Raw genomic sequence first — 13,697 nt, forward strand, 5'->3', positions numbered from 1 at the left:
TTTACATTAGAAAAGAGACGTTTAAGGGGGGACATGCTCAACATGTACAAGTATATCAAGGGCCAATATAAGGAACTGTCACACACCCTATTTTCTACTAGAAAGGAATCTAGGACGCGAGGGCATGAGTATAGATTAGAAGAAAAAAGATTTCATTCAGCTAGTAGAAAGAATTTCTTTACGGTCAGAACAGTCAAACTCTGGAACTCTCTTCCCAGAGAGGTGGTAATGGCTGGCTCATTAAATGCGTTCAAGGCAAAGTTGGACAAACATTTACTGGAGAAAAACATCCATGGGTACAAATAAGAAATATAATTTGTCTGTAAAATACCAGAACCTACCAAATCAGCAATGGATATCTATACCAGGTTGAACTAGATGGACGCAAGTCTTTTTTCAGCCTTACCTACTATGTAACTATGTAACTGGCACTACTAGGGACATGATATGTAACTGGCACTACTAGGGACATGATATGTAACTGACACTACTGGGAACATGATATGTAACTGGCACTACTAGGAACATGATATGTAACTGGCACTACTGGGACATCTGTAACTGGCACTACTGGGGACATGATGTGTAACTGACACTACTGGGGACATGATGTGTAACTGACACTACTGGGGACATGATATGGGTAACTGGCACTACTGGGGACATGATATGTAACTGGCACTACTGGGAACATGATATGTAAGTTGTAACTGGCACTACTAGGGACATGATATGTAACTGACACTACTGGGGACATGTTATGTAACTGGTACTACTGGGGACATGATATGGGTAATTAGCACTACTGGGGACATGATGTGTAACTGACACTACTGGGGACATGATATGGGTAACTGACACTACTGGGGACATGATGTGTAACTGCTACTACTGGGGACATGATATGGGTAACTGGCACTACTGGGGACATGATATGTAACTGGCACTACTGGGAACATGATATGTAAGTTGTAACTGGCACTACTAGGGACATGATATGGAACTGACACTACTGGGGACATGTTATGTAACTGGTACTACTGGGGACATGATATGGGTAATTGGCACTACTGGGGACATGATGTGTAACTGACACTACTGGGGACATGATATGGGTAATTGGCACTACTGGGGACATGATATGTAACTGGCACTATGGGGACATGATATGTAACTGGCACTACTGGGGACATATGTAACTGCCACTACTGGGGACATCTTTAACTGCCACTACTGGGGACATGATATGTAACTGCCACTACTGGGGACATCTGTAACTGGCACTACTGGGGACATGATATGTAACTGCCACTACTGGGGACATGATATGTAACTGGCACTATGGGGACATGATATGTAACTGCCACTACTGGGGACATCTGTAACTGCCACTACTGGGGACATGATATGTAACTGCCACTACTGGGGACATGATCCCCAGGGCAACCTACATCTTTGGGACCCTTATAGTGACAAAATGTGCGTTGTGCCGTAAAGCCACACCCCCTCCCACAAAGGCCGTGGCCTCCCAGCGAGGTCACACCATATTTTTGCCAGCTCACAAGCATACAATCTACAGGAAAAATGCTTTGACACACAAAGATAGGAGCTACATATTCCATTGGTCCAGCCAGATTGAGGTTCCAGATGGTCTGTATTATTCCGTCACACAGGAATGTTTGCCAGGGGTCAGTGGGATGTGTACGGGTGGAAAGAGAACATATGTAAAGTTATGTGTGTACTGTATAGCGGGGAGGTAATTGGCCAGGATAACTTATGGATGTTATATGGGTGGTCCTGGACTTTGATAAACTGCCTGAAGAGTTGCGTTTTCAGGGAACTCCTGAAGATTTAGAGTTGGTCATAGGAGGGCATTCCATAGGGAGGGTGCAGCCAGAGGAACACCTGTAAGTGTGACTGGGAGCAGGTAATGAGTGCAGAAGAGAGATGCGGGTCTTGCACAGATCAGAAAGCTCAAGGTGTGAGATACTGTGTAATATCAGTGAAGAGATGAGTGCGTCAGGGTAGTTTGGTTTATAGTCTTGTAGAAGAATTTTATATCTAATTCGGTAGAACAAAAGTGTGCTGGGAAGGACAGATATCATCCCAAGTCCAAAAGGCAGGTAGACCTTCTCTTCCATGGTGGTGGAAAGGTTTTGTAAGCTCTGACGAGCAGGGCCCTCTTCCCTCATGTCATGTAGTTGGTGTATTAATATAATGTGAAGTAAAAGAGTGATCTTATCTATTCTTAATGAAGCAGCATTGTAAAAATATTGGTTTTTCAAAACTGATTGCCTCCATTGTGTGTGCCAGGGACATCTGGATATTAAAGTTAGTATATAAAGTAATTTTATGAATTGTCCCACTTTTTGTAGAACAATCTTTGTTTGAGGCCTTTCCCCACCAACTTTAGCGCAGTTGGAGAGGTAAGATGGCTGCACCGTTGTATTGCATGACCACACACCATACCTTTCCTCCTCCAACCTCTTCCCCCGCTCTCCTCACTCGTATCACCAACTGGGCCAGATGTTCTAAGCCTTGAAACGTGATAAAATGGAGAGTGATAAACCACCAACCAATCAGCTCCTAAACTTTTCACAGCCTGTGATATAAGAATAAAAAAGAGGAAGAATGAGACTTCAATGGGGCACTCTATGGAAACCGTTATTGGATTCCAATGGAAAAAAATAAGATATAACTTTTATTATGATTCCCTATTTATTTATTTGTTATTATTTTTAAATTAATAAAACCGAGTGAGTGTAGAAAGTATGTTATGTGCCTGTTAGGAGCTGATTGGCGGGTGGTTTATCACTCTCCATTTTATCACTTTTCAAGCTTCAAGCATTTTATCACTTTTCACATCTGTTTCTCATCATGGATGTCCCAGTGCTGTCTTAAACTCATGTCTCAGACTGAGCTGATCATCTTCCTACCCTCGCGCTCAATAACAATAATAATTGTCTACATTATAAATGTAATGTAATACACTGCCGGGGGGCGGGGCTAGGCTTCCCATCACTAAATAGTGCAAATTCGCTATCACATTCAACTCAGAAGTTGGTAGGTTGCAAGAATCCCCTGCACCAACTCTTCCGTGGCTGCAGGGGACTGCCGTAAAATCGGGAGTCTGCTGGAGAGTAGGCAACTATTCGACACACCCCTGTGATGTGTGGCCATGGTCACTTAATGGTACTTGTGGCCCCATAGCGCTTCCTCTTAACCTGATTCCTACACACCAAGGGTTGTATGTAATAGATTGGGAGTTGCAGGACCTGCGTAATTCAAATCATTCTGTAAATTTAAGCTGAAATAATTTAGAATGTAAACCAACATGGCTTTGCCCTTTTAAATTGTTGTCATTTTAAATGTTGTCAGATCAAATATGTGAGTGAAAGGTTATGAATTATTAGTGTAAAAGACTAATGTGTATTAGATTCTGTCTTGGGGAGCAGGGGTGTATTAAGTTAGGTGGGGGCCCGTGTGTACTCTCCATGTGGACCCCCAACTCTTTAGCCAGCTGCGTAGTGACCCTGTCAGTGACTGTCAGAATCTAGAGATGCGCAGATCTCTGGTAAAATGACGCAGTGGCCATATTTCTGATGGTTTTCTTACTGTGCATGAGCAAACGCCTGGAAAATGGGCGATGCACCATTTTCCTGGTGACTTGTGCAGCGCTACTGACACTGGACTGCAGAGGGGTGAGTATTTAAAAAATGGGTGTAGGGAGTCCGGTGTGGGCCCTCCTGGCCCTAGAGCTCCATGTTACCCGCACACCTTTCACCCATTATGAATACACCACTGTTGTGCATTGTGTTATTTAAAGGGGTATTCAATCCGGGATTCCGAATCCCAGGTCGTTTCCCTTTTATCCGACAGAAACTCAACAGACGGAATTTAATGTTCCTGCTGTCGAGTGTTAGAAAGTCCGCGGATCGGCTAATCGGAAGCGGATTGTTGAAAATTTTCTGTATGTAGATATTTGTTGGTTTTTTAAGTGAATTCTGTGCAGGTTAATATTTGAAAATTGGGTACTTGTTTCCTAGCAAGGCGCCCACTTTCCCTACGTACGGCACCGTAGGGAAACCGCATCGCATTGCATGGGCCATTATAGCGATTTTTTTTTTTAAATTAATTTATTCACTGCTCTTATGTCCCCAGGCCATCTCATCGCATGGCATCGCACCTCCCGCAAAATTGCATGCGATTTTGCGGGAGGTAAGATGAGATGGCCTGGGGGGGACATAAAAGCAGTGAATAAATTAACTTAAAAAAATGGCCCATGCGATGCGATGCAATTTTTTTTAGCAGAATAGCCCTCTAAGCACTTGGCGTAGAAGGCGCCGTTCTAGGAAACAAGTACCGAAAATTGTTGTTCCTTTTAATGAACCGGCTAACTAGCAGGCTGTTACATAAGGGACCAGGTGTGGGAGAAATGCTATATTCATCTGTCAGTTCCATAATGACACAATAATAACTGGGAACACTTTAATCAGTAGCAATAGCCTCTGCAGACCCCGTTGGTGGCTTGGACATGGCCATCAACCATCGATTTTTCTAAATCATCAATGGTTTTTGACCAATGTTGAATAGTTTTGCCATAGATGGGAGAGCCATATGGTTTCCCATCATTCATAGAAAAGCATAACCGATTACTGTAGCTTTATTTTTATTTTATTTTTTTAGGACACGGAACAAAGCTCCAGCCCTGACACCAGTAAAGCCCCACCCCCTGTTCTGTAAAGCCCCACCCCCACAGGACAGTCAGTCAAATAAAATGTATGGCCATGGATAGTTATGCATCACAGAGTATGCTACCATCGATGGTCATTTGCACTATCACCATTGATGGCAACCATCAATGACGATAGCGTTGATGGCCATCCCTAGTCAATGGAAGGCTTCTGGGCACTGGGGGTCTGCTGGGAACTGTTGCTACAACCCTGCTTGGACCTAAGTGTCTGCAGTCATGCATGCTCTTATTGATAAATATCCCTGCCAAAATGGCCATCTCCTCACAGGAGACAGTTTCATAGAATGTTAGAGGTAGTGGTGGTGGCCATGTTTGGAAGGATCATCTTTAATGTGAGCAGGAGCAACAGACACGATGTAGCAGCCGGCAGAGCCAGATAAAAGGGAGGTGGGCTGTGGGGGTAAATATCCCCAGGCCCGTCTCTCTGAAAGTGCCCTCCCCTTCCCCGCCATCAGCTCACAGACCGGCACTGATCTCCACCAATGACAGCTGCCACATCTGTTAAAGAGTGTAGCGATGGTTCAGCCTTCGTCTGCATTCCTGGTTGGTGCAGAGGAAGAAGGAGGTGGTGTCCCTCCTGCCATACTATGATTCTGGTTACATGGTGTTGTGCCAAGTAAAGATGTCTCCAGGTCTAGTGACAAACGGTGGATACTTCATATTCCCCCTGTGCTAGAAAGGTTGTATAGCTCTACAAAATGGGATGTGGCCTTACAGGACATTCCACTTGCACAGTCTGGGGGCATGTTCAGTATCCCCAGAGATGTTGGTCTGTCCCCTGGGACTTATAGAGTCTGTCCTGTCTGCTTCTCCTCTGTGACAGGTGTCTAGAGCTGCAGGAGAATGTCACAATGCAGCACCAGCTCCTGTCACTGCAGAGGAGCCAACATTTTGTTTAACCACCTCCAAGTGCAACCTACACCCCATAATATTAATGATGCCCCTGCTAACCAGATGAAGAGGCCTTGGGGCAGTGACAGTGACACCCGCCGCGCTCTACATTCTATTTACTGACACCGCTCGCACACCATTCGTTCCTGCCCTGATTGCATATCCTGAACTAAAAAAAGACTTAATGACTGAAATACCAATTACATCCCAACTCTTTATTTTGGCTTTGTTGAAAGTCCCATAAATCATCGTAAAAACCCAACACGCCTTTTCTGCTTATAAACTGTAACAGGACAATGATCAATATGACTTGACGTGAGTGAAAAGCACCTTTTACACTCATGTCAGGAAAGAGGAAATGTCTGCAATTTGGGTTTTTAAACAAAAGATTAAACAAACCCCGCCTACTTTAAAGGTCAGGAGACCGGACAATGAAACCGAACACTTGTACATTAAAATGCTTCACACACTTCGCTCCAACGATCCCATCAAAAAGTAGCCTAAAAATATTACAACATCTCAGAAATATTCGGGACAGGATCTCTACAGACTTTATGTTATGGTCTATTAAGCACAGGAGCGTTATCCCTTCCCCTTAAACGCATTTTTTGTCACACTTACCAGAACATATGATATATATTAAATAATTACACCGAAAACGCAGCCAACAGAATTCTGCGCATACATCGTGAAACATGTCTAAGGCCAGGATAAGCTAAATAAATGATTTCCAGACGTGTTGTAAATATTTATAAAATCTGCAGGGGATAGTAAGTCTTCTCGCTTTAGAACTGACACTATATACTCCTTATATAAACCATCCGTTCCCTTCTTATACTCTATAGAAGCAATAATGGTATAGAATATTTTTTATGGACAGATTATACAATACTTTCCATAGAGATACTCCGTGGCCAATAAAAGTCTTCTTAGATGCATAAGCTAAGGAATTTGTTAAAGCTGGTGGAGAAATAAAATAAACAGAAAACAGGGCGTGATTGTAGTATATACTGTAAGCCACTAATCAAGGTTTTTGTTTTAATTTGGGTGTCACATGCCCAGTGGCGGCTTTTACCCTTGCGGAGGAGGGGGACTGCTGCGATGCGGGCCCCCGCTCCCCTGCCACCGCTCATGGGCTCCCCGCTGCTGCCGCTCCCAGTCGCCGATCCCCTGCACGGGGCCAGTGCATGCGCAGTAAACTTCATTTTACCTGGGGGGGGCTGCAGCCCATTGGTAAAAACCGCAACCGCACATGCCAGATATTCTGGTAAAATTAGGGGGTATCTGAACTTTAAGTTGACAGTAATCGTGTCAACAGTGTATTGGTGGACCACTATTGGTTGACTTGCGTTGACTATTGGCCAACATTGCATTTTGTGTCAGTGTTGACACCTGAGCACATGGATTCCCATGTAGCTTGCATTGGCCAGGTTGACCGCTCCCAGTCAGAGCCCATGTAGATGGTAAAGCATGAAAAGTCTGATCATTTGCTTGTCAGCTTTTGTGTCAATGTTGACATAGAAGATGTCAACATTTTGTCAGTTTCGACCTATTGACATTGTCTGTGAGCCATCCGGATACCGGTTGCGTGACAGTAACAAAAGAGATCGGTACATCAGAAATGTCCTCTTAGTAGTAGTAGTAGTACGTTTATTTATAAGGCGCCGCAAAGTGTCCGCAGCGCCGTACATAGCAAACAAAAAGCAAATGACAAGGTAACGTACAGGGTGTGTTGAAAAATACAGTATAAATAGGGGTATAGCTGGTAGAAATAAAATCAGCATCAGTTCAGAAGTAGGTGTCAAAATTGTCGAGGAGACTGAAGAAGAAGTAGAGGAAGGGAAGAACAGGACAGGAGCACAGGTGAGGTAAAGATGTAGGGTGAGTACGTGAGGAAGGAGGGCCCTACTCATAAGAGTTAACATACTAAAAAATAGGTGGGTGGACGAACGAAATACAATAGGATAAGTAGGAACGGAGGGGAACGGAGGCAGGATAGGAGGATCAAAAGAGGTTAGGAGGAGGGATAGGCTACTCGAAAAAAGTGGGTTTTGAGGGAGCGCTTGAAGGAGGTAAGGGAATCAGAAAGCCTGATGGGTGGCGGGAGGTTGTTCCAGTGCAGGGGGGCAGCGCGAGAGAAGTCTTGGACACGGGAGTGTCTCTTACATTACGCACTTATCCTTTTCATCTGTTACCAATAACCACAGAAAATCAATTCTCATAAAGTGAAGTTTCATTTCATTTCCAAATGTTTGTTCATCCCCTTGAACGCTGCGAGCGCTGCTATACTGTGGCCCCGGTCCTACCGCTCCGGGACTGTGAAGCCTTAAACCGTTTTTGTGAATAATTGTCTATTATTATTATGTTCCAAGGAATAAAGTAAACAGAGATTTAATTGTGTTTATGTGATCGGTCGCTTTACCCCGGGATGTTGATAAAGAGAATTTAATGATTTTGACGGCATTTGAGCCTTGGCACAACCGACAGGAACTTGTTTTTTCATTGTCATTAACAGGCTGCATACTAGATTATGGCCCTTATTCTGGTTCACTCGCAAAGGCAAATTCCTTCTCAAATGGACAAAACCATGTGCACTGCAGGTGGGGCAGATATAACATGTGCAGAGAGAATTAGATTTTTTTAGGGGGGGGTTTACTTCAAAGTGAGATCTTTATTGCAGTGTAATAATAAAGCAGTCAGTATTTTCCCTGCACAGAAACAAAATAACTCACCCAGATCTAACTCTCTCTGCACATGTTACATCTGCCCCACCTGCAGTGCACATGGTTTTGTCCATTTGAGAAGGAATGTGCCTTTGCGAGTGAACCAGAATAAGGGCCTATTTGTAGGTTTATGGTTTGTATAATACTAATACTGATGAAGTTACTTTCTTTGACTATTGTCCAGGTAATTAACTGAATTGTGTAAGAAATTGTTCTTCTTTTCCCTCATTGAAGATAAGAGGTGGACAGGGGTCCAACCAATCAGATTCTGCTTATCATTTTTTAGGATGCAATAGAGAAATGAGAGACAGAAACTTAGGTTGGTATGAGCAACATCACCTCTTTAAATCTAAATTTACCCCTTAAGTTGGCTATACACTTACACGATGTGGCCGTTTTTCACGCAATTTCGATCAGACCATCCACCAATCAGACCTATAAATCATTTGAACAGTGCAATATCGTACGTGTTTTCCTGTGCGCATTGGATCGGATACGGAAATCACCATGGCTGCCACAAGTATTTAACGCATCCTGCGGCAGTCAATGGCATCGTATATGATACATTGTATGAAAAAGCAGCACATACATTGTATCGTATGCGATCTGTTGCCCGGAACCCCGGCGGCTCTTTAGCGGGCAGTCGGTGGGGTATTGCATGCAAGGTACGCACACGATACCGGGCACTAGTGTATGGGGCCTTAAAACTCAATTCCACAGCACATTCTATAACATGGCAGATGGCATCAGACTATTTGCTATGGAAAATGCCACTACTTCTTGGGAAGGTTTGATAAATCTTTGGGGCAGTACGGACGGTGTAATGGTTAGCATTACCCGCTCACATCGCTGATTCCCACCATTCCCACTGTGTGGAGTTTGTATATTCTCCCCGTACTTGCATGGGTTTCCTCCGGGTACTCCGGTTTCCTCCCACAATCCAAAAATATACTGGTAGGTTTATTGGCTCCCAACAAATTAACCCTAGAATGTCTGTGTGTGTGTGTACATGTGGTAGGGAATATAGATTGTAAGCTCCACTGGGACTGATGTGACTGTTCAACTATACTCCGTAAAGCGCTGCAGAATATGTGTGCTTCTATATAAGAAACTGTTAATAAATAAATATGTGTGCAGCGCTGCGGAATATGTGTGCGCTATATAAGAAACTGTTAATAAATAAATAAATCTCACCCCAGAAATTGATGAACTGGATGGAATGTGTTAAGTTCTAACTGAAGCTGTCCATGTACAAGGGCTAGGCCTTGAGGTTGAACGTAGTTTTTGTTCCACTTTCTAGCTGTTTGCGGTTTATTAGGTACAGCAGCCCCATACTGGCGCTTCCCATGCCAACAGCATATTCCTCACATACAGGCCTTAGTAGTTTTTATTGGTTAGAGGGGAAAAAGTTGCGCTGTAATTGCTTGTGTGATGCCAACTGTCCTGGAGCATTTACCGTTCCACAAAGGTGCAAATCACCAGCAGCGCGATAGTTTATGCTCCACCGATGATTTTCCTTTGCAATTTACAAAGTCTGCATTGAGCACAACTTATAGTCCATAAAGACAGCCGAGTACAGACGATTCTCTGCCAACTCACATAAAAATATATAGAGAGGTATTCATCAGGGAACACCTAAGGACAGATCCTGTCACAAAGCCGGATACACTGGCAGCACATATATTACTACACATGCATGTCTGTATGTACTTAGGACCCGGGTCCCCAGCCCTGCACTAGGTAGTTGGCGTTACAGCCCAGGGGCTTCCCCCTGCCGCTCCTAGCAATTCCGATAGAAGAAACATAAAATGCTGCATTCAGTGCCGCTGAGGGCATCAGATAAATAAAGCACTGATCTTATACTGACACAACTAACATAGCGGTACTGTAATGATATTCCACCTTCTCCATCTAATGTTATAATAACACAGTTTAACCATACACCTAATGTAAGTGCAATATCTGATTCAAGGTAAAATCCTGGCTATAAATCTACTTCCAGTTCTAATCTTTTAACGCAGCTCTGTTCTTGCTCCCCCACAGCCAGTGTTCCCTCTAAGCTGTGCGCGCGTGCGCGCGCACACACCTTGACGAGCGTGCGCACAGACATCACAACAGAGCGCACAAAGTAGCAGTGGTCCCTTTTTGCAGTTGTGGACTCAATTAATGTATGTTTCACCCATTAACTACATTGTGTGCTGTGTTTTGAATGTTTAAATGTTTAATATCATTTTGAAGTAAAGTTAACACAAATGCTGAACGTCATTTTCCAGTTATATATAAGTGACGCACAAAAATGTAAATTTCCTTCCAAAGTTGCACAGCTAAAATCTTTAGCCGCACACAGACTTCGTAAAATTAGAGGGAACATTGCCCACAGCCCTTAGGATACAGATGACCGCTCATGTCCACATGTACCCCCGGCCCACTGATGCCATCCTAGTCCAGGTTCATTACCTGCTACTGAGTACAAGTGTGGTGAAACGCGCCACCATGCTTCCTCCCCTGCTGTGCATTGCCTGTAATATGGGCATCGGGCAGTGGGGGTGTGGCCACAATGATGTTATCACAAGTGCCACGCCCTGGTAGCACCTCCTAAACCTGTGAATACGCAGTGTACTGTAGAGACTGCACATGCCACGGGGCTGGTGCAAGTTCCAATGATGTGTCTAATGGGGCGCCTAGAAATGCACCAAGGCGGTAATGCTCCGCCACTACACTCTGCAACCCCATGTCTCACTATTTCGAAAATCGGCCGTGGTGTTCGCAGAACAGCCCGATGTGTTCTTCTTCTTTCTACATCCCTTAAAAATAATTCACTGTACAAAATAACATCTTAAGCAAGAAATCATTTCCATTAGACTCTGCAAAGGGGACATCTCTGTCCCTTCTTTCACTCTGGGCCAGATGTATCAAGCTTCAGAAAATGATAAAATGGAGAGGGATAAACAGCCAGCCAATCTGCTCCGAACTGTCATTTTAAACCCAGTCTGCAACATGACAGTTGGGAGCTGATTGAATGACTGTTTATCACTCTCCATTTCATCAATTTTGAAGCTTGATACATCTGGCCCTCTCCAAAGGGGAGGGGGTGTACTAAGTCTTGAGGAGCGATAAAGTGAATGTAGAGATAACGTACAAGCCAACCAGCCCCTAACTCAGGCTTGCCTAGCCTTCCGGAATGGGCGGGAGGCTCCGGAAATTGGATCAGCCTCCTGGCCCCCAGGGAAGGTGGGCAAGTCTCCCGCTTGCTGGCCAGAGCCCCCGCACCCCCATGCCAGCTGGTTCAATCGGGTGAGGGGGCAGGACTAAAATGATGCGGTAGCAGCATTTCGCATTATTTAAGCCCCGGCCCCCTCTCCGCGGCCCACGAGTCACGGAGCTTTATGGCATGGGGGTGGGGCCAAGTGATGTCAGCTTTGTCCCCGCCCCCCTGACGTGTTGTCTCTCTGGGCTTCTCCTGGAGAGGTGAAAATCCCAGTAGGCAAGTATGCCCCTAACTGTCATGTTACGGGCTGGTTTGTACTTTAGCTCTCTACTTTATTACTCTCCAGGGCTTAGTACATGTGCCCGTGACTGCATTTATCTCTCCATATAGAGGAGGCCGTGCCTTTTTTCTTCATGCATACTGTGAGAGATTACTTCCCGTAGTCCAGCTCTCCTCTAAGGGAATATGACAGAGATGAAGGGATTCCGTGATCGCTGATGTCACATTTGTCACATGACTTTAGATCACATATTTGCAGCTGTGACACCTGTGTGTTATTTCCCATCAGTGTGACAGTTTGCGCTGGTCACAGAGTCATGTGACTGCAATATATTGTCACCCACCAGTGACACACGCCAGTGCCAACTAGCGTTGACGTTTCTAGCAGCAGTAATGTGAGATTTGCCGACGCACTGTAATATATTACATGTTACATAACATAGATTTGTGCTGACTACAGAGGGCTTCATTTGACACATTTGTGCTCGAACATCCGCACAAAGATCTTGGCCGATACAAGCAGTAGCTTCATATTTCTGTTAAATCACATTTATTCCTAAATAACCAAGCCCGGGTAATGAGAGGGGGTGTGGCCAACATGCGGACTGAAAAGTCCCAATATGGTCCAAGCACAAAGGGGCACATTTCACTTGCATACCTCCCAAATGGTTTTTATGGGACCATGCTCATTTTTTGGAATTTTCTCACCCGTGGGCTCTGTTCACTTTATTCATGAGCACAGTGTCTATTCTCGGGAGGCAAAGGGGTGGGGGGGCAAGGCCAGCAGCTCCCAAAGCAGCGGCGATGCCCCGACAGTGACAAAAATGAGAGGCGTGACTTGTGGTCACTTTATTCATACAGAGTTGCGCCCCCTTTTACCCAGGCCACACCCCTTTTAGGAGCACATCCAGCTTTACTGCACCTGAGTCTCAAGTTCAGTGTCCCCGATGTTGGGGGTCACCGTCTAAGCTACATTTTCAGAATTTTTTTTTTCTGGGAAGAGGATCCCCTCTGTGGGGGTAATTCAGACCTGATTGCTGCTATGCTAAATTACAGAGCCCTGCAATCAGGTATATGCCGCCAGCCAAAGTGAAATCCCGCCCCGTGCAAGCCTCCGAATTGCTCCCAATAGCTGGCGATAATGGACTCCGCGACTCACAGCAAATCCATTGACAAGCCGCTTCCCACCGTGCGCAATCTGAGTGTAGGATCTACTTGGTGGCTGCGATGGAAACAGACTGATCGGGGCGGGAGTCACATGACTTCCCATCAAACACCGGGGGCACACCTTCGTTTTCCCTGACACTCCCAGAAAATGGCCGGTTACCACCGTGTACTTGTGTACGGTCAGCGATTAAAAAATGAGCAGAATGGCCTCGCGTATGGGTACCACGGGCCGTACACATGCGCAGTCTATCGATTATTGCCCGTCCTGTGAATTCACAGCCGTGCAATCAGGTCTGAATAACCCCCGTAAATGGCCACCTGCACATGCAGCAAACTTACAAACCCGGAGACACACGTGACTTCTGAAATGTCGAATGGCCTCAAGACAAGGGGGGTTTTTCGCAGCCTTGTGAGTCCACTAAACCCCGCACAGCGAATGACGGACCGCCCACCCCTCCCCTCGCAGCATGCGTTTGCACGCAGGGCCTGTGTATGGATGTTTCATCCATTCGCAGGTATCCGACCATCGAACGATGCACCCTCAGGAGGAAGTGGGCGGGCAGCTAACATCCGGTGATGTCAGCTGCTCGCCCCCGGCACTGACATCATGGGCCGATTACCATGGGAACGTTCCCATAGGCTCGACTATCCACCTCCACCCCACCCCACCCCCCCT

The 13,697-nt window shown here is 45.3% G+C and overlaps 1 protein-coding gene across 3 annotated transcripts in view; it reads right to left on the reverse strand.

Annotated features, from left to right (window-relative positions):
* The window catches only part of ACYP2 (acylphosphatase 2), a 119,964-nt gene that overhangs the window by 45,797 nt on the left and 60,470 nt on the right, over window positions 1–13,697 (reverse strand). Inside the window, exon 4 of one of the 3 annotated variants that reach the window (XM_083175228.1) lies at window positions 1,611–1,905. The exons of the other annotated variants lie outside the window; for them this stretch is intronic. Coding sequence (XP_083031354.1) covers window positions 1,833–1,905 — 73 coding nt within the window. The 3' untranslated portion in view covers window positions 1,611–1,832. Of the gene's footprint in view, window positions 1–1,610; window positions 1,906–13,697 lie in introns of those variants that run through there. 3 annotated transcript variants of the gene reach the window in all.

This window comes from Crinia signifera, chromosome 3 (assembly GCF_055691185.1).
Source record: "Crinia signifera chromosome 3, ASM5569118v1, whole genome shotgun sequence".
NCBI classification, from domain to species: Eukaryota; Metazoa; Chordata; class Amphibia; order Anura; family Myobatrachidae; genus Crinia; species Crinia signifera.